General features: G+C 41.7%; 1 protein-coding gene across 1 annotated transcript; it reads right to left on the reverse strand.

The window, feature by feature from the left end:
* Window positions 1-12336: 12336 nt before the first annotated feature.
* Window positions 12337-13416, reverse strand: LOC143566032 (uncharacterized). The gene is made up of 2 exons (XM_077052820.1): window positions 13137-13416; window positions 12337-12959 (listed from the first exon to the last, which is right to left on the reverse strand). The coding sequence occupies exons 1-2, from the start codon at window positions 13414-13416 to the stop codon at window positions 12337-12339; spliced, it is 903 nt and encodes a 300-aa protein (XP_076908935.1).
* Window positions 13417-26860: the final 13444 nt, after the last annotated feature.

Consider the following 26860-nt stretch of genomic DNA (forward strand, 5'->3'; position numbering starts at 1 on the left):
ATCTTTCGGTTGTCGGTTTTGACTATTTTAATGTTTGTGAGTTCGTTTTTGGTTTTTAATCATTCAAACATTTTGTAATCAGATATATATGAACATGTTTATCATTTATATCTATTTTATCTATTGTTCATTGATTATGATTGGCTAAACCTCTTTGTTCTACCTAGGTTAGAAGATTATTGTTCGGTTTTGATGAACTAAATAAGTTGTTTGACTAATATGACTTGAATTGCTATTGAAAGTTTAGTTTAATGATGAATTAGGTTGTGTTTAGTGGCTGTGATTTTATTGGTTTTATCTCATAATCTCGTGCTTCAATTAATTTAATTGGTTTTGATTTATAGTTGCATGTTCAATTCTTTACTTTGTGTTTAGAGTTTGTTTGCGGTAGGTACAGCCGTAGGGTTTTATTGAGATTGTTAATTGATTGAATTCAGCGGGTTAAGCACCTTCTTAGAGACTGAGAGGTGATAGGAAGTAAAGTCGTCTAATTGCTTTTACTTGTTAGGATTAGGATTGAGCGAGGGCGGGTTCGGTTCTTGTCGGGTTGGGCTTGTGAGCGATTAGTTGGTCTAGTTTGAGTTAAACCAAATTGTTCCTCTATCCTTGGTTGCGTAGTATTCGTTTCCATTAGGGTCGTGTGTCTGTGAGACTGAGAGGAGAGTCGACATTAGAAAACCTTAGCATTCGTTTCCCGGTTTGTTATTAAAATCAACTAAGTGAAGTTAGGGTTTGTTAGTGAGACCGAGAGGTGATCTAGCTTTCTTGAGTGAACCTAAGTTGTGTCATCCTTAGATACCAGTGTCGTGAGATTATTCAATCCATTAGTTTGTTAGGCCTTCAATAGGATTCTTACCTAGGTAGACGTTTTCTCCATTGCCAGTTAAGCTTCTAAGTTTCGTTAAGTGTTTCATTAAGTCTTGTTAAGTTAAGTCTTTTAATTTAGTTAAAGTAAGTTAGGTCAAGTAGTTAATTATTAAAAATCAATTAAAAAATATTATTCTTAGGAAGGTCTTGTCTAGGGTTTAGTGATCATAAGCGTTTTCACGTGTCCTTGTGTTCGATACTCGGACTTCCTTAGTTCTATACTATTTAAGATCGGTACACTTGTTGGTTGTGTGTGGATTCATTAGGAGTTTCGTTTTATAAATTTAAAGCTTAGTTGTGAGTTGCTTAGAAAGAACATTCACTAGACACACATCATGATGTAGAGTAGGAGTACGAATATTTGCTGTTAAAATAAACTCATTACTCATTATCAATCATCTTCATTATTTTAGCCAGAGTGAGACAACAGTGCTCTCCAAATTAGAGAGTGCGGTAGTCTAACACACAAGAAAGTCGCTGTTCTAAAAAAACATAATTTACACATATAGTTCAAATTACAGAGATCGTTCTTGAATCGGGGTGTTTCTAGTGGGTGCCCAAAACATTCACACTAATAACAACCAAAACAACCCCTTTAATCTTGTAATAATTAATATATTTAATCTAGAATTAAACACGTTTTAATCTCTTTTAAATGAATTTAAGTGGTTAACCAAAACTATCATATTTAATTCATGACGAGTTGAAATAGTCCAAACTACAATTGAGTCGATCTGTAGTAACTATGATTGAGTGAGACCCATTGGATAAATGTATAAGTCTAATGGGTCCATACTTGCCAGAGTTTTTGAGTCTTTGCTCCATACTTGCCGTTGTCCGTGGTGGATCCGGGTCCGGTATGAAAGTTGGACATATTGCTCATCCCTCGTCCTCGATGATCATGTTATGCATCATGATACACGCATACATAGCACATTTCATTCTTTCTAAATACCATAGACGACAAGGATTTTTAACAAAATGCCATCGTTGTTGAAGAACACCAAAACACCTCTCGATATCCTTTCTCGCAGACTCTTGCACTTTCTTTAAATACTGTCTTTTTTCATCCATCGGGTCTCTGAATGTTTTAACGATTATCGCATACTCTGGATATATTCCATCACCCACATAGTACCCATGACAGTAGAAGTTATCGTTTGCCCAAAACGAAGCGACGGGAACGGTCTCAGATATGTAACTCTCCATCACGGGAGACTGCTCTATGATGGTTATGTCATTGTTGGAACCGGGAACACCAAAGAATGCCGACCAAATCCAAAGGTCATATGAAGCAATCGCTTAAATGTTGACCGTTGGTCCCTTTTGGTCACCTCGTGTGAATTGACCTCGCCATGCAGTTGGACAATTAGCCCATTCCTAATGCATGCAATCTACACTCCCTATCATGCCGGGGAAACCATGCACCCTTGTATGTGCCTTGTAAAGACGTTGTAGATCGTTACAGTTGGGCTCTCTCAGATAATGTGGTCCATATAGTTTCAATATTCCAATATTTTACACAACTTTTATAAAATAAATGATCAAAGTAAATAAGTGATAAAATTATTTAAAAAAAAGCAAAACGTACCGTAACAAAAAATCTCGAAGGTGTCCCGAGTTGTTTTATCGGCCATCTTTAAATACTCGTCGTTGATTTCGTCCGCGTTTCCGTAGGCGAGCACGCGTACGGCTGACGCGACCTTCTGAATAGTCGTGAATCCGGCTTTTGCTTAAAGTAATCAAGCTCACGCTCCAAATCATTGGTGATGCGCATAAATAAATTTTTAGACATCCAAAAACGACGCCTAAAGGTCTTCGGGTTCTTGTATCTCGGCGAGTCACAGAAGTAATCCGCCATCAACCGGTTGTTGGCTTCGGTATGGTCTTGTTCGATATATGCTCTTTTTGAAACGGGGGTGGTGGAGAGCTAATCACACTCGTAACAGAACTCATATAAGTTTTCGCGAGCATAATCGCAATTGTAACCGCCTGTTTCTTCGCGTCGTCGTCGGCTTGTTGGCCGGGCTCGAAAAACCGTTTATATATAGATGGAGGATCCATTTATATAGTGAATTTTGTGTGAGGAAATATAGAGTTGAAAGAGATTTTTTATAAGTTTGATGAGTTTTGATTGGGGATGAGATGGTTTAATATATAGGAAATAATTATATTTTTTTTTATTCCTCTCCAACGGTAACATATAACGGATCTTTTTTTGATACTGGAGCCATTTATCACGTTGTATACATAACGTTCAAAAAAAATACCAAAATTCCCGGGGAGGGGGGGGGGGGGTCTCCCATGCATAACGCATGACTATGGACGGTCTTAGGTAGCATAATATTTGCTTTATGGTACCACGTGTTGAATGTGTATCCTCTACCACTACTAAAGTTATAGTTACACGAACATGATATTACAAGGACATCAGTTAAATATATATTTAATTTGAGTCTGACCTTTCATTCTATAGTTTATAACATGTCATAACAGAAGGCTTTAATCTCATCTTGACGCAATAGAAATGTAACAAGTTTGTCATGTAACGTGTGGAAAAAATTGGGACGGGCCCATTGTGTACCGGGTCAAAAAATGGCAAAACATTTATATGTGCATTGACGATTTGACGACGTGCATCAACATGCACAGGCCTAGCACAAAAGATTTCAAACACTTAAATTAGAATTAAGTGAATCAATTGTTAATCGCATTTAAAAAAAAAGGTATTTTTAATACTTAGTCAGTATTGGTAAATTAAGTGAATCAATTGTCTTCTATTGCTATCAGAATTTCCTAAGGAAAATTCGGGAGAAAGAGTATGAAGAAACACGGATCTACTCCTCTAGACGGGTCCTAGATCCGATGAGTCAACGGGGTAGGATACGGATAACAACCAGTACGATACAAGCCTAATTCCCCGAAGTCCAATGACTGAAACCTGCAAAACAAACACCGTGAGCTCGTTATGGGAAGGACAAGTGGGGGGGTCTTCCCGTAACCACCCTCCGGCGTGAGAATAAGTACAATTCTGATGAAGATAAAGTACTTAAGTGTATAGTGAGAGTACAGTGGGCGTGAATGCCTACCTCATGAAGATTGAGAGGGTATTTATAGCCGAAGGGTGTGGGAAGATGATTAGGCCAGCTGTCCTTTTCAGAAGATGCTCTCGTAACCACCTGGACACGTGTCCTCATATGATAGGTTCAGTTATACGTTGCATGTGCATGTATAACAACCTGGACACGCGTCCTTACGAGATAGGATGATAAATAACCCTGGCCATGTGCATGGTTATAACGGCCTTGCCAGATGTCCTTCATTAATTGGCCGAGAGATCACGTATCGCCCAAGAAAGCATCTTGGTAAATCTTCTAGAAAGTAATTAGTTAATGACAGCTGTCCTGAGGTATTGCCTCCCGGTAGTTTTGTGCAGACGGGTATTCCGTCTTGCGGATGACTTTTGAGGGTGCCAGGATGCTTCTGCATACGTCGTGTGGGTGTTTCTTCCTTAGACGGTTAAGCGGGTGATCTGTATGTCCCGCAGGTGTCTTGTGAGGAGCTCTTAGTCGATCCCCGGGTGGTACTTAAGGGTATTTGGGTCTTTTTGGCACCCTACCTCTACAAGTCCCCTAGTCCAGTGTTTTTTCCGCGTGAAGTACTTTATGCGGGTGAAATTTTGGACTTAAGGGTGTATTTTGGAAATTTTCTGAAATTTGCAAGTTGTGGTGATGATATTTTGTATTAGATAACCATACAATAGTACAATGTGACAGCTTGCAGCCGCGTGTGTCAGAATATGTGACGTTTATGCCGGCTGTCACTGTACCCGACTGTTCACCTTTTTGCTTTTTCGAATTTCCTGCGTGACGTGGCGCTTACCAATTGGATCCAAATGTTCTCTCTCCACTGTTCATATCCATCGCATTAATTGCGATGGGTATAAATAGGAGAGGTTAACTTCCTTTCGAAGTTTTATCGCCTTTGATTCTTGAATATCCTTCGTCTTTTCCTTTCTTAAGCTTTCAATTAACCGTTTTTTCTCCAAATTTGTTCGTTGTTCTTCGTTTCTTTGCTGAAATGATGGCTAGTCAATCTGAAATTGACGAAGTAGAGATTCACTGGGACCAATCCGATTATGAAAAATTGATCGAAACCTATAGTATTCCACCGGAGTGGGAGCCGGAATTTCCTTCTGCCGGATCTATAGCTAGTCTGCCACCTCCTAGCAAAATGGCTGTATACGCTGACTATTGTGTCTATGGGAATTTCCGTTTTCCTTTTACAAAATTTTTCATGAAGGTATTGAGTGCGTATGGGATACATCTATCCCAGTTGCATCCTCGTGCCGTTATGCGGATTCGTCTTCGTCACTATGAATTTGTGTGTACATCACATGAGATGGTACCCCGCCTTGATCGGTTCGCCGTTTTTTTACCGGATGGTCAACCGGGGTGGATGGTTCACATGTCAGGTAATAGCCGACAGGGGTATCGGGTATGAGGCTGAGACGGGTTCTAAGGACTGGCGTAGCAAGTTTTTTTGGATCTTTGAGGATGTGGTGCCGAATACCATGGTCTGGCGGCCGGCTAACGAAGCTCTTTCGGAGATCGTCACGGCTTCTCATGAAGGTCGAGAATTGTTCCGCCTTTTAGTCTCTAAACCAACCCCGATACGGGCATTGCCCGAGGAGGCCCTTGTATGGGCTGGTATGAGCCGTCTATGGCCGTCTCCTTATTTGGAACATGTTTTCATTGGCTTAGACGATCTAAGTTGCCTTTCTTCACTTTACTCCGTCCTTTACAAAGGGATTACATGAATGATTTCCTGTGTCTCTTTTCAGGTCCTGGACCCATGTTAAACGTTCTGTTTGACGATAGGGGTTGTACGAGGTAGAGCAATCACAACACGGGTGACAGGCCTGTTCTTGAAACGTCTGAGGGCAACTTCCTTTTTCCAGTAAAGGTTCGAGTCGAACCCTTGGTTTCGGACGCTACATTTCAATCAGGTGCGTACGTTTTAAACTCTCCTCCGCTTAATGCCCTTACTTCTGATGGGGTGATCGTTATTCTCTCGTCGAGTGATTATTCTGCACTCAAGAAGAAGGTAGCTCTGATGATGCCTCTGAATTTTCATCTGTCTCGCGCCTATTGGTAGAGTTGGAGCAAAAGAGGACTTTCAAGTCTTCTCAGGCGAGTGATACAGACATGAGTGTCGCGGGTACTAGAGGCGAAACAGTGGCTAAGAGGCGGCAGACTCATCGTCCTAAGAAGCCGCCTTCTAGTCTTGCTTAACGCATGAAGACAGTAACTGGTACGTGCTTCACTTTTTATATTTCACTGCCTTGATTGGTAGTTAAATGTGATTTTCTTATGCAGATCTGTTAATTATTGGAGACGATGCGTCAGAAAAATTACCATCACCAACACCGGAACCTGAGAAGCAACCGTCTCCTTCTTCGGAGAAAGAGAAAGACGATAGGCCTCCTACTCCTCTTGCTGAGATAACTACGGAGGGGTCAAATCTCCTGTCCTAACTACGGAGGGGTCAAATCTCCTGTCCGAGATTAATGATTCCTTGGACTATATTTTTCAGACTGGGGACGCTACTGGTTTCATGGAGAATAACCCAGCCGTCAACAAAGAGGGTTTCAGGACCCAAGAATCCCCACCTCGACCTCCTCCTCAATTTCCTTTCACTTCCTCACCTCTGCCTACGGGTGCGGGATGAGATTTTTGATTTAGACAATCTGTCCATGATGTTGGAGGAGGGTCGACACATGGTGCTCCTCAGCAATCTTCCTCTATCCCAGTTCGCCTCGACGCATCGAGTTATGATTATTATGCAGAGGCCAACCCAGGGGAGGATTATCACTTGTTTACCCCAAACTGGGATATTGTTAATGGGTCATGCTTCACTAATCCGAAAGTATGCATGGCTTTTATTAAGCAATGCGTGCCACCCGAGGAGCGGATTCATCAACTCGGACGCTCTCGCCAGGATCTTCACACGGATTTTTCTTCGTCTTTGGCCAATACCTTGGCACGTGGACAAGAAATATTACGCGAATGGCGAACGATGGATGGCAAACTTGGAGAAGCTTCTCGAGCTGTCGAGGAAACTAAAAAAGAAGCTGAGGGGCATCGGTCAACGGAAAACATGGAGAAGTGGAAGCTATCTGATGCCGAGATCGCTCTTAAGGGAGAGAAGGATCGGAATGCCACTGCCGCTCGTAAGTGGAAAGAGGCCTACGAAAGGCAAAATGCAGTTCTTGAAGCTGCTCGTGCTGAGACTCAGAAGAAGAAGGATGACTTGGCGCGGGCCCTTGAAGTTAATTCGGCTTTAGAAAGCCATGTAATGTGCCAAGGCAACTGGATTCAAGAACTTGAAGCAGAGCTGAAGCTACAAAGAGACCAATCTGAGCTTAAAGATAAAAGCGCTGCTGAACTGCAGGCTGCTTATGACTCTTTGTTGCAAGCTCGTGAAAAAGCGGAAGCCCATGCAACTGAAGCTTCCAATGATAAACAAAAGATGTCTGATGAGTTGCGGGAGCTTCAGGATAGGGCGGAGTGCGCAGAAAAAAATCAACAGTGGATGCTCACCCGAGGACTTGACTCTGTAAGTTTCCTTCATACGTCTTTCATTACACATATAATGTTCTTGGTGCTAATGAATTACTTTTTTCCTTTGTCAGGTCATTCGACACATTAAAGGGAGTTCTTAACTAACGGATAGCTTTGCTAATTTGATGACTGCTTCCTCCCAGGCCGGCCGCATGGCAGGCTTTAATGAAGGGATGATGTACGCTCAAACCAATCATTCCTTTGTAGATCATCCACTTCACGGCCTTGATGTTAAGCAGGAATATGATATGCGGATTAAGGAATATGACAGCCTGGTGTTCCTTCTTCAAAATATGCTTCCGAAGTTTACCTCAGCCGACGATGGTGTGCAATAACTGAGGAATTATCTGGACGAAGAATCTGAGGATGCCTCGTCTGAGGATACTCCACCAATACCTCCGGAGGATACATCGGCTTCTAATCCATAGGATAGACTAGATTTTGTAACTTATTTCCATATTTTGTAACCGTCTTTTTGATTATGAATAAAAAAGGAACTCTTGTCTTTCGTGGATATTTTATTATTTGTGAAATAATATCTTTCGTAAGATATTTTTGAATTATTGCAAGTGGAACAGTTGTGATGACGTGGCAGAGAGAGAAATACTGTTGGGTAACTGACAGGACGTGCATAACGCCTTTTGACAGCCTGTCCACACTTTTTCAAATCTCCCGCCTGACGTGTCAGTTGAATTTATTGCGATGAGTATAAATATATCACCTGCAGCCTCCAATTCGTTCTTATCTTTTGAACCTATTTCTCTCTCAAACATCTAGATCTTAAAACTTCCCTAATTTATCCTCTCACCTTTTGATCAAACAATATTAACTTGAAGGCTGGTGACAAGAAGAATACTCCGGCTATTCATGAGGTTTTTGTGAATTTAAAAGAAAAAGACTATAATGACGTCGTCAAAGTTTATGGTTTGGCGCCGGAGTGGGGGCCAGAACGTCCGGCCGACGGTTCGATTGCTACTGAACCTCCGGCGGGAAAAATGGCCGTATATGTTGACTATTTTATGACGGGGAACTTCTGGTTACCCGTAACGAAGTTTATGAAGGCCATCTTGATGTCCTATGGTCTTCACTTGTCTCAAATTCATCCCTTTTGGATGTTGCGTGTCCGTCATTTTGAATTCTGCTGTCAGGCCAACGTCATTGAGCCTTCAGTTAGCCGGTTTGCCATTTTTTATAAATTGACGAACCGTGATGGGTGGTACGGTTGGGCTACCACCAAGAAGGATCCCATCGGTACCGAGTGGTACCAGAGCCTTTACAAGTGGAAACCCAAGTTTTTCTGGGATCGGGAAGATGCAATTCCATTCGCGATGACTCGTCGCAAGGCGAGTGACGCCTCCCCATCTGTTACTGCTACCACCGAGATAAACCTCCCTTGGTATACCACTTTAACCAAGACACCTACACCGCTGCGGGCGATTCATGAGGGGGCACTGGTGCATGCGAAGATGAGCCGCTTATGGCCATTCCCCAACTTGGAGCCGTACTTTGAGAAGTCTGACAAGAGTGAGTTTTTATTTTATTCTTCTGGAGTTTCATCTCATAATCTTGACACTTTCAGTTACTGGTGAAGGCTCTATTCTGCTCCCTTCTGGATAAGGTGGAAGGTCTTATGTGCGCCGGCCCATTCATCCAAATGAGTTACCGTTTCTTGAACGCACCCGGAGTAATTTTTTATTCTCCACTCTTCACCCGGAACCTGTGGTGTCTGAGGTTATGTTTGCGAAAGGTGAGGAGTTCGTACTGAAAGGTGAGGGAATTTTACAACCCCGACCCATTACTATTTCTACCTCCGGCGAAGTGATAGTACTTCTTTCGTCTAGCGAGGAGTCGTCACTCTGCGAAGGAGGGTTAACAGTTGATGCTACTAATTCATCGCGTTCACCTGTAGGTCTAACTCGTAAGCAAGATTCGAAGGCAACCACGAACCCGGTGGCGGGTGATGAGGGTGATCACCAGACGGTTGGTGATGTTAACATTGAGGGGGAGCCTCAAGCCGTTGGTGCGGGTGTTTCCAAGGCAGATGGCTAGCGTAAAGGTCAACCTACCAAGGCTGCTCCGTCCAAAAAGTCAAAAAAGAAAAAAATTGTTAATTTGGAAACACGCCTTCACCAATTTGCTTCCGAAGATACATCCTTGGGTAAGTTCAATGCGTCTTAAATTTGTCAATTATAATGAATCAAACACAAGTATCTGATGGTCGATTGTTTTCTTACAGTAGCCCTGAAAGATTTTTCTGAAGATGTTTCAGGTCTGAAAAGCTCAACCGCACCACCACCTCGACCATCTCCATCTCCCAACACCGACGAGAATCCAATTGCTGTAGCGGATACTTCTCTTCTTAAGGGGAAGGAAGTTGGTGATTCTGAAGATCTTTATATCTCACCTTCCTTCAACGTTAATCACTTCAGGGATCAGGGGCTATGAGTGCATTTGCCTACGAGGGTCGAGCATCTCCGTCTCTTCATGAGGAGTAAGCCGCCATACATCGTCCGCGTTGGACTCTACGCCAAAATTCAACGCTTAACGACGCGGATGTATGTTTTGATTACTTGCGGGAAAGCCTTCCTCCCGCGGAGAGGGAGCAATAACGCCACCGTATTCGCCAAGAATTACTGAACTCACACTCTTACTGCCTGGCGAATACTGTTTCCACCAGTCAAGAAATATGTCGGGACTGGCTGGCTATGAAAGAGGCGTGGGATGATCTGGAGGTTAAGGTGTAGGAAGCCAAGAGAGAAGCCCTTGGTGCTATGGATGAGGCTAAGGAGAGCCGACATGCTTTGGAGGTAGAGAAGGCTAATCGTTTAGTCGATGAGGAAGCCAAGGTTGTTCTCCAATGATAATTGGATGAACGTGATGAATTGATAAAAACCCTGCAGGCTGAATCGGCAGCAAAAGACGAACGCCTTTCTAATCTCTCCACCAAGAGCCGAGAACAAGCCTTAGAATGTCTTGGCCATAAGATGGAGCTTGTCCAGGCTAAGGCGGACAAGAAGTGGTTGTTGGCGGAAGGAGTCCCCAAGGTATTTATCTCCTCTATTGTAAATAATCAAATTACCCATAATCATTTATGTTTAATTACTCCAACAGGTTAATGCCCATGTTCGAGATAGTGACGAGCTTGGGAACTGTGTCGCCATACTTTTGAATGCGTCCAAACAAGCTGGCCGTCAAATAGGCTTCCAGGAAGGCTACATATTTGCTTCAGAAGCCAAGATTCCGGAAGAACATATTTTGCACGGCCAGGATATTGCTGTCGTACTTATCCAGAAGACAAAAACTTTTGATACTTTGAAGTTTTCTTTTGCGGAGCAGATATTCTAGCTCGCGGATAAGGAGGACAGCATAGATCAGCTAAAGTATCTCCTTGGTCTTGCTGAGGAAGATGAGGAAAACCAGAACGATGCGGAAGGTGAGGATGAAGGTGTGACATCGTTGGCATAGCTTCCTCTATATTTTTTTTTGTTCTTTGTTTTTGTTTTGCAGTTCATCAATATCGCTGTATCCCATTTGTACATATAAAGAAGTCCTGTTTCATCCGGTACACTTTGTCTTATTCTTCATAATATAAGTGTTTTTAGTATCTTCTTGCTTGTCAATAAAGGATTACATAGCAACACATATTTACATGAGACTAGAATAAAAATTTCATAGATCAAGCATAAGCTGAATTACAGAAACGAAATTACATAGCTTTTGTTAGTCTATTTGGGCACGTAGGCCAAGAAAATAAAATGAAAACGTACATACTACATGTAGCATTTTTTCAACTGAGCCCCGTTCCAAGTTCTATGAACCTCAGTCCCGTCCAAATTTTCTAACTTGTAGGCACCTTTAGATAATATTTGTTTCACTTTGTAAGGTCATTCCAAAGTTGGGGCCAACTTGCCAGGAGGCTCCTGTCCGGAAGCCTCATTATTGCGGAAGACAAAGTCTCCCACATCAAACTCGCACTTTTGGACCCGCGAGTTATAATATTTTTGTAGTTTTCGCTTATAATTGTGCTCGCGGATTGATGCTAGTTCCCTCCTCTCTTCGAGTAGGTCAAGATTCATCCTGAGTTCATGATCATTATCATCGATTAACAAGACTCTTGAGAAAGGAATCCCAATTTGGGCTGGGATCATGGCTTCAGTGCCATAGGTTAAACTAAAGGGCGTCTCAGAATTACTAGAATTCTTTTGGGTGCGGAAAGCCCAAAGTACATGGGGCAATTCGTCCACCCAGCCCGTTCCTTTAGTTCCTAACCTTGCTTTGATCCCTGCCTTAATTGTTCGGTTGGTTCGCTCAACTTGACCGTTTGCTTGCGGATGGGCTACTAATGTGAAATTTTGGATAACTTGAAGTTCTTTCAGCCATTCTTGTAATCCGATGTCCGCAAACTGGGTCCCATTGTCACTTACCAGTTCCTGCGGAAGACCAAACCGGAAAATGATGAATTCCCAAAGGAACTTCTTAACGCTTGATGACATTATTGATGCAACCGGTTTGGCTTCGACCCATTTAGTGAAGTAATCAATGGCCACTATCAAAAACTTGACTCGTTCAGGGGCTTCTGGGAAAGGTCCCATAATATCAATAGCCCATTTCTGGAATGGCCAAGCAGATGTCATCGGAATCAGTTCGTTTTTTGGACACTGGGTATTGGGGGCATGACGTTGGCAAGAATCACATTTCCTGATTTCTTGCACAACGTCTAAATGCATGCTAGGCCAGTAATACCCCGCATTCATACTAGGGCCCGCATGTAAGCCACAAATGCCTTCATGAACTTCTCGAATTAAGTAGTTTGCGTCTTCTGCGTCCACACATCGCAACAGCGGCCCTAAAACGATCTTCGGTACAAAACACCATCATTCATCTGGTTATTCAAGGCTTTGTGCTTTATCTTTCGGGCCTCAGCTTTTTCTGTTGGGAGGACTTCAGATGATAGATAAGCCTTGATCGGTGTCATCCATGATTCGACGCCCGTTTGAATTACCAAAACTTGATTTTGTGGAACGGACGGGTGGTCAAGGACCTCAACATGAATATCTTTAGCGAAATGCTCAAAATTTGTTAAAGCTAACTTGCTGAGAGCATCCGCAAACTTGTTCTCACTCCTCTTAATGTGGATAACATTGAAAGAGGAGAATTGACAAATTAGGTCTTTTGCCTGCGACAGATAAGAAGCCATAACATCATTTTTTGCTTCGTAAGTTCCGTTAATTTGCCCCGCAATTAGCATGGAATCCACCCGTACTTCAAAATGCTTTACCCCGAGTTTTCCTGCTATTCGCAGACCTGCAAAAAACGCCTCATATTCCACCTCATTGTTGGTACTTTTGTAGTCTAATTTTATGGCGTATGTAAATTCATGGTCTTCGGGATTGACTAGCCTAAGGCCTGCACCTGACCCCTCACTGCTTGAAGCCCCGTCTGTGAACAGTGACCAAATCTGTCCTTGTTCTGGAGGTTATTGGGGTTGCTGTTCAATCAAACACTCTTTTTCTTTGTGCTGCGGAACCTCGGTAACGAAGTCCACCAACACCTGCCCCTTGATTGCTGGTCTGGGTTTATATTCTATCGCATGTTCACCCAGTTCGATGGCCCACTTCGTCAATCGTCCAGACAATTCTGGCTTACTTAGTACATTTTTGAGCTTGTATCCCGTTAACACGTTGATAGGATGGCCCTGAAAGTATCTACAGAGACGTCGAGCGGCATAGACCAGAGCTAGAACAAGTTTTTCTAGCATTGAATATCTAGTTTCTGGGTCTGACAATGTACTGCTAACGTAATAAATCGGCGTTTGAACAGTATTTCTATCTGTCAATAATACAGCTCCTATGGCAACATCAGATGCCGGTAGATACAACGTCAGAGGTTCTCCCGCATAAGGTGTTGTAAGAGTAGGCAACTCCATTAGGCACCTTTTGACCTCTAGGAAAGCTTGTTCGGCTTCCGCGGTCTATTTGAAGTGTGCCTTTTTGAGGCAATTTCTCAATGTTGAAACGAATGGGTAAGACTTGGCTGCATGATTTGTTAAAAAGCGATTTAACGCCACTAATCTCCCGTTGAGTGTCTGAACCTCTTTGAGGGAAGAAGGAGAAGGCATGCGGCTACAGCCTGGATTTTATCAGGGTTTGTTTTGAATCCCGTGCCTGTAACAATTACTCCAAGAAATTTCCCTTCTTCCATCTCGAACGAACATTTAGCTGGATTTAGCTTCATGTTTATACTTCTTAGGGTTTCGAATTTCTTCGATATCCCTCAGCATTTGATCTTCCTCAATGCTCTTGATTACCAAGTCGTCCATGTAGACTTCCAGGTTTCGACCAATTTAATTCTTGAATGCTTGGTCCATTAGTCGCTGGTATGTGGCTCTCGCATTTTTCATTCGAAAGGGCATCATTTTATAGCAAAATGTTCCCTGGTCTGTGCGGAATGCTGTCTTATCCTCATCACTTGCCGCCATGCGGATTTGGTGATAGCCTTTGTTGGCGTCGAGGAAACATTTAAACTTAAATGGGGCCACGACATCTACCTTGAGATCATTTTTTGGTAGTGGGTGACAATCCTTTGGGCAAGCTTTGTTCAAGTCTTTAAAGTCTATGCACATCCGCCATGTTCCATTGCTCTTTGGAACGATGACCGGATTAGCCACCCACGTCTGATACTTGATTTCTCGGATGATTCCGGCGTGAAGTAAATCTTGTACTTGCTCATTCATGGCTTTTGTCTATTCTGGACCCATCTTCCTCTTTTTCTGGACAATTGGTGTAAACATCAGGTTTACCCTTAATTTATGTTCCGCAATACTCCGCGGGACACCAGTCATGTTCGTGGGCTGCCAGGAGAAAATGTCCATATTCTTGGTCAACAACTGCTTTAAGAAAGTCCTCACTATTTCTGAAACAGCGAGGCCGATTATGACTGTTTGATCGGGGAATTTTTTGTTCAATACCCATTTTTCTGGTTCGGTCCTTTGATTTTGTTTTGGGATTTTGCTGGGTTTTGAGCTTTCTGTTGTAAAGCAGTGTCGATTGACATGAATAATTGCCACCCCGGTGTGGGTTGGAACCCTTACTGCACCGTGAGCTGTGGACGGGTGAGCATTGAAGTCTCCAATTGCTTCCCGCCCCAAGATAATGTCATGCTTGGAGGTTGCTGGTAGGACCAAAAACTCAACTTCTTCGGTTCTTGGGTACATCATCACTCCTCCAAAACTGGACACCGGAGCATGAATAGGTTTTTACCTTTCTTTGTCTTCATCATAGAGTTGTTCGAAACATTGTTCGTACATAATGTCAGATATACTACCGGTGTTGAAGAAGACGTATTGTGATCTGTAATGGCCAAAGAGAGCAGTGATAATCAAGGGATTCTTGTTACATGGTCCACCTTTAACTCTTGGAAAGATCACAGGTGTATACTTCCATTCTTCGTCTAACAATTCTCTTATCTTCCCGCTTATTTTATGTCATCCTTAAATCATGTGAACATTTAAGTCCTTGACCTGTTTTTTGAATGGCCCCAGTTATCTCACGCGGGAGCCTTACAAGTCCCAGGTTTCACACCTTTGACTAAATGATCAAGTTTGTCAGACTTCACAACCTCTTCGATTTCATTTTTTAAGGACACACACTCGTTCGTGTCGTGCCCGATGTCATTATGAAATGAGCAGTGTTTCTTGGCATCCAGGAATGACCTTCTTGTAAGCGGTTTTGGTTTACGGAAACTCATATTCTCGGTTGTGAGAATTTCTGAATGAGTTTTTGATGTTGGTGTTCGCTATTGGAGAACCGAGTTGACGCATTCTGTTTGTTTTTATTGCCAATCAAAGATCTTGCGTCAAATGGCTTCGAGGATTCCGCATTCGGCTGAAGCCTGGACCAAATCGTTACTTTCACTTGTTTATTCGATCGTGGATTCTGAAATTCCACTTTCAATTTTTCTTTGAATTATTTTAGCCCAAAGTTTTTTCAGTTCTGCCATATATCTTCGTCGCCGTCATAATATCGTCCCATTCTTGTGGCATTCCATCTCTGCCAGTCAGTGTTCGGATTAGCGCGTCGCACCTAACATTCTTGTGGAAGGCGTCGCGAAGCATGTCTTTGCTAATCCCACCAATATTAAGACTTTCATCGTTGAACCGGGTAATGAAGTCTTTCACAGATTCGTTATCCCGGCGGGTAACGTCCAAAATTTCTGATTGATCACGAGTGTGTTTCTTTTGCTGACTGAACTGCTGGGAAAATTTTTTCACTAAATCATTCCAGCTGGAAATCTGACCGTTCGGAAGTTTTTCAAACCATTCACGCGTTGCCCCTGTTAGTGTCAATGCGAACATGCGACACCAATAAGGGAGCGTCCACCTGCTTACACCACCCACTGCCACAGAATTTTGGAGATGATCGCTTGGATCAGTCATTCCATTATATTTGCCAACCGACGTAGGTATGTTGGCATTAACCGAGAAGGGTGCGGTTGCAATGCGGGATATGAACTTTGATTTCTCTGCAAATGCTGCTGGGCGGTAAGGTTTAGTAAAATCTTCTTCCACATCACTGTGATACTGAGTATGGTGGACTACGTCCCGCGGGCGACTAATCTCTTCCCGCGAACGCAATCTGCTATCACCGGTGTAAAAATTGTAACTACCTGGGTGGTATGTTGAGTCATGACTATCAAATTCGTCAATATAAGATGGCATCTGCATACCTATGCGAGGACGAGGTCGTAACCTCCGGACCCCCACCAAACTCTTGTTCCATTTGTTAATTATAACGGATCTGACTTCCTCTCACCGTTGGTGGAGGGGAAAGAGATCTCCTCGGAGATTCATCATAGGTCAGAGTGCGGGCATGGAAACGCTCGTTACGTACCCTGCGTTCATATTCGGCTGCCATATTCTCTTGTTGAATACAGAGCCACTCATCTAGAGACAATGGTCCCCTAGATCTGGAACTATGGCGATGAGTTCTCGCCAGGTTAGTATCGCCAGAATCATCTTCCAGACCCAATTCTGACCGAGTTTGGCGAGTTTCTCTCATTATTCGTCCGAGTTCACCGAGATTCGACCCTTCCGGTGCTGTGACTCGTCCCAAATTGGTAGGAGTTGGTCCAGCTGGTGGTGTGACAAGTTCAAGGGTATAACCTCTAGGTGTTATATCAGCAGTCCGTGAACCAGGAGCCGTGACACGTGCAAAAATACTTGAAGCGAAACCTTCAAGCATTTCTGCACCCATAACACATGAAGCAGGTGTAGGAGTTCCCGTCGGCCCTTTAGGAATTTGACACATATCGTACAGCGAATCAAAAACACAGAATAATTTCTATTCTAACAAAAGCACGGATGGCGCCAATGAAAAAACACGGATCTACTCCCCTAGACGAGTCCTAGATCCGATAAGTCAACAGGGTAGGATACGTATAACAACCAGTACGATACAAGCCTAATTCCCCAAAGTCTAGTGACTGGAACCTGCAAAACAAACACCGTGAGCTCGTTACGGGAAGGACAAGAGGGGGGGGGGGGGTCTTCCCGTAACCACCCTTCGGCGTGAGAATAAGTACAATTCCAATGAAGATAAAGTACTTAAGTGTATAGTGGGAGTGAATGCCTACCTCATGAAGATTGAGAGGGTATTTATGGCCGAAAGGTGTGAGAAGATGATTGGGCTAGCTGTCCTTTTCAGAAGATGCTTTCGTAACCACCTTGACACGTGTCCTCATATGATAGGTTTAGTTATACGTTGCATGTGCATGTATAACAACCTGGACACGCGTCCTTGCGAGATAGGATGATAAATAACCCTGGCCATGTGCACGGTTATAACGGCCTTGTCAGGTGTCCTTTATTAATTGGCCGAGAGATCACGTATCGCCTAAGAAAGCATCTTGGTAAATCTTCTAGAAAGTAATTAGTTAATGACAGCTGTCCTGAGGCATTGCCTCCTGGTCATTTTGTGCGGACGGGTATTCCGTCTCGCGGATGACTTTTGAGGGTGCCAGGATGCTTCCGCATACGTCATGTGGGTGTTTCTTCCTTATATGGTTAAGCGGGTGATCCGTATGTCCCGCGGGTGTCTTGTGAGGAGCTCTTAGTCGACCCAAAGGTGGTACTTAAGGGTATTTGGGTCTTTTTGGTACCCTACCTCTACAGAGTAGATAACGAGCGATTGTATTCAGTTGTTAATTTCCTTCTTTGCTTACAGAGTCCTGTAATTGGAGGTTTCTCAATTTGGAAGCCACCAGTCCCACAACCATATTTAGAGGTAAAAAGAAAATTTTAAACTTAATTATCAGTGATATAGTCAGTAAATTAGATTCTAAGAATCCAACTACCATCTATTGGTCGATAATAATACATACTTACAAAATTTGCCATTGATAGATTTTATATTCAATTTACATTTGATTTATACTCCATTTTGCTAGTACGTTTCTCCATTTCGTTCATAATCATATTGTAAGATAAGTCAAGTGAAAAATCAACTATAAGTCTATTATGAATTTATGATCATTCTACCAGGATTGCTTTTTGCGACAAAAGTGAAAGTTATTATTGCCATTGGTTAACTTAGTATAAGAATGAATCATTATCGGCCAACAAATCATAATCATAGTTGTATTATTAAAAACCAATTCTCCAAGATATTATACAAGGGGGTGTATTAGGAATGTTCATCTTTTACACTTAATTTGTGCAGATATTGAATCCTTCAGAATTGTTTGCATACATTGTTGTTTAAAAAGCAGATGGTTATCTGCAGGGAAAACAATGGCATGATGGTTCATGGTAAGCATAATAATGGTAATCGCTACTAAAAAATTATTATCACGGAGTTAGTCAGAAAAGCGGGTTTCCGATGACCTTTTGACAAATATTGTCTTGTGCAAAAATTACCAGTAGGAAAATGAACTTCGTTGCATTGTTGCATTATTCGTCAAAATTGCACACCACAATATACTATATATTTTGTTTTTTATTAAAGAAAGTGCAAAGCATTAGTCAAATCAATCTTTAACAATATAATTATTTCATAACTTTCTTTATCATTTTGTTTAATATAACTTATTGAAAGGCCAACACTAGTTAATGATTAAAAGGCTATAACTTAGTTAAACTTAAAGGCCTAATTTGACAAAGCCCAACTTGATGAGGGTTTTGAAAATTAAACCGAGAAAAAAATGACATAATACAGCGACCAGAGACATCGACATTCAACGACCATCTGATACGACGGTTCACTCTCGACAGACTACCTGCTGGCTGCTGCCGCTGTATCACCGTTGGTTTTACCGGTTGCAACTACAACTGTTGAAAGGTATTTTTCTGAACTAAAGCCTATCAAGACGGATTTCCATAATCGAATAAGTAAAGAGCATTTGAACAATGTTTTATTTTGTGCACTCAAAAGAAAATTAATCAATATCGTATTAGAAGACTATGTAATGGCTCGATTTCAAGCTTTAAAATGTCTAAGAGTAGTACTCTTTTAGGTACATCTTTAACGTTATGTATTATGGTGTTTTTTTAATGGACGATTAAACAAAGTTGCGTTACCCCTGAAATTGTTGTCTAGATCTAAATAACCAAGGTTGTAATTTCATATAACATTTCGTCACTCGTATCAACCAAAGAGCATGTAGCTCAATGGTATCAAATATAACCGACTCTGAGAATCGTGAACAATTCTGGGTTAGGGCGAATAAAAAGATGGGCCCTAAATAAATTATGAACTTGATAACTCATATATAAAAAAATGAATACTTGTTAATTTCAGCTAGGGTTTCACCTGAAAGCCATTTAAATGGGCTATTGGGCTTAAATGGAATAGTGAACTTGGTAGTCAGTATGTGATGTTGGTTATTCCTTTAAATATACATATTTACTCTAATACAAACACACATATAAATTTTAAAGCAAATTACGGGCCTTCCTAGCAGATCGGGTCGGGGACCGTCGCCCACCCTACCCTCCCCAAGGCAGCCCTGGTATCAAAATATTGATAAGGTTATGTGTAGTGGATGGGCTACAAAATGGGGCTAGTTGCAACATGTGACGCTCAGTCAGCAAATGATAGGTTTTTGTTTTAGGGGTGTAATGGTGTTATAGCCTCATATATATATATATATATAATGTGTGTGTACATATATATATGTGTATATATATATATATCACACAAACTTGTAATAATAATAAAACAACAAACATAGTGGGCGACAAAAACACCTCCCCCCCCCACACACACACACGTTTCTCCTATTTGTAGCCCAAGGGGCGGTATTCCAAACCAATGTCACCCCTTGTCGCCTCATTTTCTCGCCAAATACGCAAAACCTAAGGTCTTAAGTTGTGGGTGTTCAAGTCCCATTATAGACAAACTGGTATTGTTTGCTTGCCCACAAGGAGCACACATATTTGTTTGATAGCATGAGGCGGGACATTTTACATCCATAGTTGATGGTTCAATCCTTGCAGAAATATTTATCATGTCTTATTTGATTATTAATTTCGTATACCCATGAAATACTTTAATCAAAAAATGAAATTTGGTGATGTGTAGTAAAACACACTTACTGTCCTTATGATTTTATCATGGTTTTTGTGCTTAATTGTTTATTTTATGAAAGTATTGGGGGTTAAGTGCAATAATTTACAAAGTTTAAATGTTAATTGTAGGTTTATAAAAGATGATGAAAAAAGAGTTAATTTGGAAGATTCTAGAGGCCTTGTTGGTCAAGTTTCAAAGCTACAACTCAAGGCCCAACCCAAGCCCACAAGTTAGAAGCCTTGTATGATATTATATTAAGTTAATCAACTTAATTCTCAGCCATTATTCCAGCCCTAAACCCGAATTCAAAAGAACCCTAACTTCTTCACTAGTTCCGATCGGAACTGCAGCAAGGAAAAAGAAAGAAAGAAAAAAGCTAAGTGGCGGCTGTGACGGCTGGAGAGGAAGAAGAACATCAAGGAGACTCTTGTGCAGCTGCTAGGCATCAAATACATTCATAAACTCAGCCCTATAACCATAAGTAATCATCTTTAAACTTTGTTTATTGTTCAAGAACCCTAACTAGTTGAATTGATCTTTTTCGTTGGATTGTTTTGCAAGTAATTGATTGTTTGACTTTGATTTAGTTATTCTTGGATCTTGAATGAGTTTGATTATGTTTATGATGTTTATGATGTTTTACTTGAATGTTAATGGCTGTCCAAAATTAATGAGTAGCTAATCTTGTTTGTTCTACCTAGGTTTGATGAATATTGTTAGGTTTTGACTAGTAATATGGATTGTTAATGATCATGGCTTAAATTGTTAATGTAAAGTTTGATTTAATAGTAAATTAGATTGTGTTTAGTGGCCGTGTTTTGTTTGATTATACCTAATAACCTCGTGCTTTAATTAATTGAATAGGTTTTGATTAGTTGTTGCATGTTTAAGGCTCTTTACTTTGTGTTTAGGGTCTAATTGCGGAGTGTACAACCGTAGGGATAAGTGGGTAAATTAATTAAATAAAATCAGTTGTGAAACACCTTCTTAGAGACCGAGAGGTGATAAGAAGTAAACTCGTCTCATTACTTTTACTTGTTAGAATTAAGATCGCGCGAGAGCGGGTTTTGTTCTTGTCGGGTTTGGGTGTTTGAGCGATTAGTTGGTCTAGTTGAATTTAAGTTGAATTGTTCCTCTATCCTTGGTTGCGTAGTATTCGTTTCCATTAGGCTAGTGTGTCGGTGAGACCAAGAGGTGAGTCGGTATTAGAACACGTTAATAATTTGTTTTCCCGGTTTGTTCTTAAAATCAACTAAGATAAGTTAGAGTTTGTCGGTGAGACCGAGAGGTGATCTGATCTTCTTGAGCGAACCTTAGTTGTGTCATCCTTTAGAACCGGTGTCGTGAGGGTTTTCAATCCATTGTCTTGTCATCTCCTTCAATATGATTCTTACCTAGGTAGACGTTTTTATCACTGCAGTAAAAGTTTCCGAAGTTTTGTCAAAAGTTTTCATTTAGTTAAGTTAAGTAGTTAAATTAAATCAATTCTAAAAAAATCAATATAATATTTTGGTGAGTCTTGGTTAGAGTTTAGTGATGATAAACGTTTTCACGTGTCTTCGAGTTCGATATCCGGACTTTCCTCATCTGTGCTATACACGACCGGTACACTTGCCTTTTGTGTGAACTAGGATAGATTGTTTGGTTTTTAAAGCTTCGTTGAGACTTGTGTTTTATTTATATATATATTTTCGCACATAAAGTTTTTGGTCGTTGCCGGGGACACGGTTTAAGGCGTATTAAGAACGACTCGAGTTAAGACTTGCCTTGTTTACTATTTGTTTTTCTTATTTGTTTTGTTTTGTTTGTTAGTTTAAAATAGTTTAGCTAATTATAGTTTCTTTTATTTAATTTAATAGTTGTATGCGACGTACTCGATCTCTAGGACCACCAGAAGTTGAAGGATTTCCCGAACCAGAGAGAGAGAGCTTCTTGAGAGACGTCGTACAAAACCGGCTTCCAGTTCATCTACATCCGTCGGTAATACGTTCTCTTCTCCTACTTTTTCTGAACCCGTCATTAGGGATAGGATTATGGGCGACGCGAATCCACCACCAAGGAGGACAGTTGCAGACCGGGCCCGTCCGGTCGATGCTGGCGCAAGATCCAGCATTGCTCCACTAGCTATAGGAGTTCAAACGACTTGGCAGATTCCATCTAATGTTCTGAACACGACTGCTCATTCTGCTCAATTTCACGGGTTACTCCATGGGAACCCACATGCTCATATCACTCGCATCACACGAATTTGCGACATGTTTCATCTTGCTGGCGTATCCGAAGACGCCATAAAACTCCGAATCTTTCCGTTCTCACTCGTTGATCATGCGAGTCTGTGGCTTGAGTCCCTCCCACAGGGATCCATTGCTACTTGGGCTGCCATGTAGACCCAATTTCTTGAAAAATACGATCCTCCGGCTAAGGCCGCTCGTTTGCGTAACCAAATTCATTCTTTCCAGATGGAGGACACCGAGAGCTTCTACGAGGCGTGGGAAATGTTCAAAAATCTACTTGCGTTATGTCCCAACCACAGCCTACAAGACTAGGCGGTTGTTGAGAAGTTCTACAACGGAGTGACGTACGTAACTCAGAGTATGCTCGACACAGCTGCAGGAGGTAACCTACTGACAACGAAGGATACGGATGAGTGCATTGCCTTGTTTAACGGTTTAGCCATGAGTGGATACCAGCGACCACCAGCTAAGAGTACCAAAACCGTCGATTCCCTATCACGCGGTATGCATTCGGTCGACACGAGCACCGCACTTGTGGCACAAGTTAAAGCGTTAGCAAATATCGTGAAGGACTTGCAGGTGAAAAGTAAGTTATGTGAGATCTGTAGAGGGGGACATGATACTGTTCAGTGCCCGGTAGATTTCCAGGAGGAGGCAGTCAACTTCGTTAATAATCCAAACCGAAATCAACATTCTTTCGATTCTTATAATTCGGGGTGGAGAGGTAACCAAAATTCCAAATGGAGGAACGGAAATCAGTCCGGCTTCCAGCAACGTCAGAGCCTATTCCAGGATTCCGGTGAGGGAACGAGTAGTGGGGAGAAGAAGCCCACGTTAGAGGAGATGATGGCACAACAGACACAGATGCTGTCGCAACTCATGACTCGAGAGGACTCCCGTCACAAAGAAACTCAAGAGAAATTCCGGGAGCACGAGTCATTCATGAGAAATCAAGGAGCGTCAATTCAAAATCTTGAGCATCAGATGGGAGAGATAGCAAGTCATCTAAATGAGAGGTCGCCAGGTACACTTCCAAGTAACACTGAACAAAATCCGAAGGCGTTTGCGAAGGCTGTGACGACAAGGAGCGGTGCAGAGGCACGTAGCGAGCCCGTGATTCAAGAGGCGACGAGAGGAGTCGTTAACGAGCCTGCGGTAGATGTAGAGGGGCAGGTAGACGAGGAGATTCAGTTGGAGTCTCCACCGGCCAAGGTGCATCAGAGGCACAGCCCCGAAAGTTCAGCACATGCCAAGAACCAACCATTACCCAGCACACCACCGAGAGTCTACAAACCTAGACTCCCGTATCCCGGGAGAGTCCGTAGGGATAGAGACGAGGAGCAGAACTCCAAATTTCTTGATCTTCTGAAGCAACTTCATCTTAATATTCCTTTCCTTGAGGCACTTACGCAAATGCCCAAATATGCAAAGTTTCTTAAGGATATTCTTTCGAACAAAGAGAAGTTAGCCGAAGTCTCTTCCATTCCTCTGAGTGCTGGTTGCTCTGCAGTCTTGCAAAGAAAGTTACCAGAAAAGATGTCCGATCCAGGGAGTTTCACAATTCCCTGCATCTTGAGTGATAATACGGTCGTCCATGCGCTGGCAGATCTTGGTGCCAGTATTAATCTCATGCCGTATTCCGTGTATCGCAAGTTGGGTCTAGGCGAACCGAGGCCTACTCGTATGAGTATCCAGCTTGCTGATCGTTCTGTGAAATACCCCCGAGGGGTGGTCGAGAACATGCTTTTTCGTGTCGACAAGTTCATCTTCCCGGTGGACTTTATCATCCTGGACATGAACGATGATGATAGTGTCCCACTTATCTTGGGCCGACCATTTCTTGCCACTGCACAGGCGTTGATCGACGTCTGCGAGGGTAAGTTGATCTTAAGAGTTGGGGATGAGAACGTTACTTTTGACGTTCGACAGTCAATGAAACACCCTAAGTCTGCTGATGACTCCTTATACTTCATTGACACCATCATGGAGCATGTCGGGGAGTTTCTCAGCGAAAATTGTGGAGGATCCGCCTCCGACACCCATATTCTCGATAGGGAGATTCCAGAGATTGCGATGGTTGCCGTAACTAATCAGTCCTTAGATGACGACACCGAGTCGCATACCCCTGAATCTGGCGTGTCTGCTAAGATCGTACGAGAAGATCCGATGGACCGACCTTCGGTCGAGATTCCTCCTTCTTCCTTAGAGATTAAGGATTCGCCTGCCCACCTTGAGTATGCATTTTTAGATGAAGAGAGGAAGCTTTCGGCTATCATTGCATCTACTTTGATGGACAAGAAGGCGAATGTGGTTATCTTGGATATCGAGGGTTGTCATGAAGAGCTTGTGGAGGATAGCTCTATGGAAGTAGATGATACGCAATTTGACCCGGGAGGTGACATTGAAGGAATAGGAAGATTAATTTTCAAGGAGACATCACAGAAGAGGGAACATGTATAGTTGGATCAAACGAACTTGAAAGTGAGGATACGACATACGAAACAAAGTAAAAAGTTGACACACAGCAAAGATGACACCCTCCTTCATTACACGACTCGTATAAAGTTTGGTCCGGGTAAGTATAAGTCTTGGTGGTCCGACCCTTTTCAGTTTTTCAAAATCTCTTTAAATTTTTCTGGTAAGTTTTTCCCAACTACTAGTAGACAAATAAAACGAAACAGGTCGAGTGGGAAACGGATAAAGGAGAAGCCACCTGATTGAAATTGAGATTTGGGGTCAGGCTGAGGACACGTTAAACTAAGCGCTCTCTGGAGGCAACCCGAGATTTAGATTTTTGTTTTTTTTATTTTTGTTATTTAAAAATAGAAAATACAAAAAAAATTAAATATTTAATAAAAATCAAAAAAATTCAAAAAAATCAAAAACACAAAAATATGTTTATTTCTTATGTTTTTGTTTTTTGTTTCGTACGCCGGTACATGCGAGCGAGTTTGAGTTTTTACAGGTATTATTATGTGCATGGTAGCTCTGATGGCGTTTTGGAACTGGTTCACCCGAGAATGAAATGCTATACGGTCGTTCGTTCGAGTCATACACAGCTGATGAAGAATCTGCATCTAAACCAGGGGAGTAACCCGTTCTCTATTTTCATTTCTGTTCTTTCAAGTTTTAATTTTATGCTTTGCGTTTTATTTTTATTTTATTTCTTTTCCTTGTTCTCAAAGAGGACGATTTCGTTCTAAGTGTGGGGATGGGAATTTATTTTACTTAGTTGTAGAAACAAAAAATTAAATAATAATAATAATAATAATAATAATAAAAATAAAATAAAAAGTTAGTTTTCACTTGTTTTTCGTTTTCGTACGTAGTTAAAAAAAATGTCCCTTGTTTATAGCTTCTTTTGCATTAAAGTGGGAGATGATGATATTTATCGGAAATCGGTTTTTCAAACTACTAATAATATGAGATAAATAAAAGAAAACGCACTTAACTTGGGATGTGTCGGTAGGCTCAGCCTTGAAAATGAAAGGGCAAATTTGATAAAACGGTTAAACAGAAATATTTTGTGGGTAAAGCGTTTTGTCCGTGGAAAATAAGCAATGAAAGGTCGGCCCATACTCAAGCCTCAAATTTTGGTATGAAAAAAGTGGAAGTATCATGAGTTTTAAAAATTTGAATACGTTATCATATGATGCTTGGGTAGGTTTAACGTTAGAGTATGCCGTGTAGCCTGTGATATAAATCTTAAACTGCTAGTTTAGTGTTTTACGCCTCATTTGCGTATGGTTTTATAACCTTAAATCCTGTATTGATGGGATGCTTCGGGTCCAGAGACCATGGGTCTGTATGCAATCTATTCATCTGGGTATTCACAATTCCTAAGTGGGGTTGTGGATATTTAAAATAAAGCCAAAGAACAAACCCTTATAAGTCTATAAACATGATCACAAAAAGTACAAAAGTACAAATACACTACAGACTTGATCATCCATGCTGTTAGCCATGTGGGGTCCCCTTGCTCGCGTCTCATTACCATTAAGAAACGGACCACAAGGGACACGCTACATGTAAGCCCTACAGATGAAATTTTGCATACTCACTTATGGTGATGGATTTGGGGTATTGCTTGATAACGGGGGAATGTCATGTTGTGGGGAGCACTAGCTATAAATTAATTGAACCTTAATCGTATCTAATGGCTGCTTGGTAGACTTTGATGCTTAAGCTTAGGTAGATAAACAATACCCTTGATCGTCTTAACTATTCATAAATATTGAGAAACAAAGTATTAAATCTGCTAACTTTGAGGTTTAAGTCAAGTTGGGGTGGTCTGGTCCGGTAAAAGCTGAAAATAAGCGGGTCTTAATTGTGTAAACCACTAAGTAATATTATTGTCGGATCTTATTTGTCCCGGTAAAGATTAAGGCATGGGTTTAGGTGGACAACAATATCGATGATCGCGGTTTTTGCGTTTTTCTGAGCTTTAAAATCTAACCTATATGTTTGATCTGACTTTGATTTTCCGATTCTGATCCAACTGCAGTCAAATCTTTTTCAGGGACGAAAAAGTCTTAAGTGTGGGGATGTTTGATGTGTAGTAAAACACACTTAC

The sequence above is a fragment of the Bidens hawaiensis genome, unplaced genomic scaffold, assembly GCF_021521415.1.
Source record: "Bidens hawaiensis isolate Kalapana, Puna unplaced genomic scaffold, B.hawaiensis_p1.1 tig00022676_1, whole genome shotgun sequence".
Taxonomy (NCBI): Eukaryota; Viridiplantae; Streptophyta; class Magnoliopsida; order Asterales; family Asteraceae; genus Bidens; species Bidens hawaiensis.

Coding starts and splice junctions, on each gene's coding strand:
- LOC143566032 (XM_077052820.1), bottom strand. CDS start 13,416: ATGGAGTTGCCTACTCTTACAACACCTTATGCGGGAGAACCTCTGACG. Junction 12,960..13,136: donor CAAGCTCAAAAATGTACTAA/GTAAGCCAGAAT, acceptor AATAACCTCCAG/AACAAGGACAGATTTGGTCA.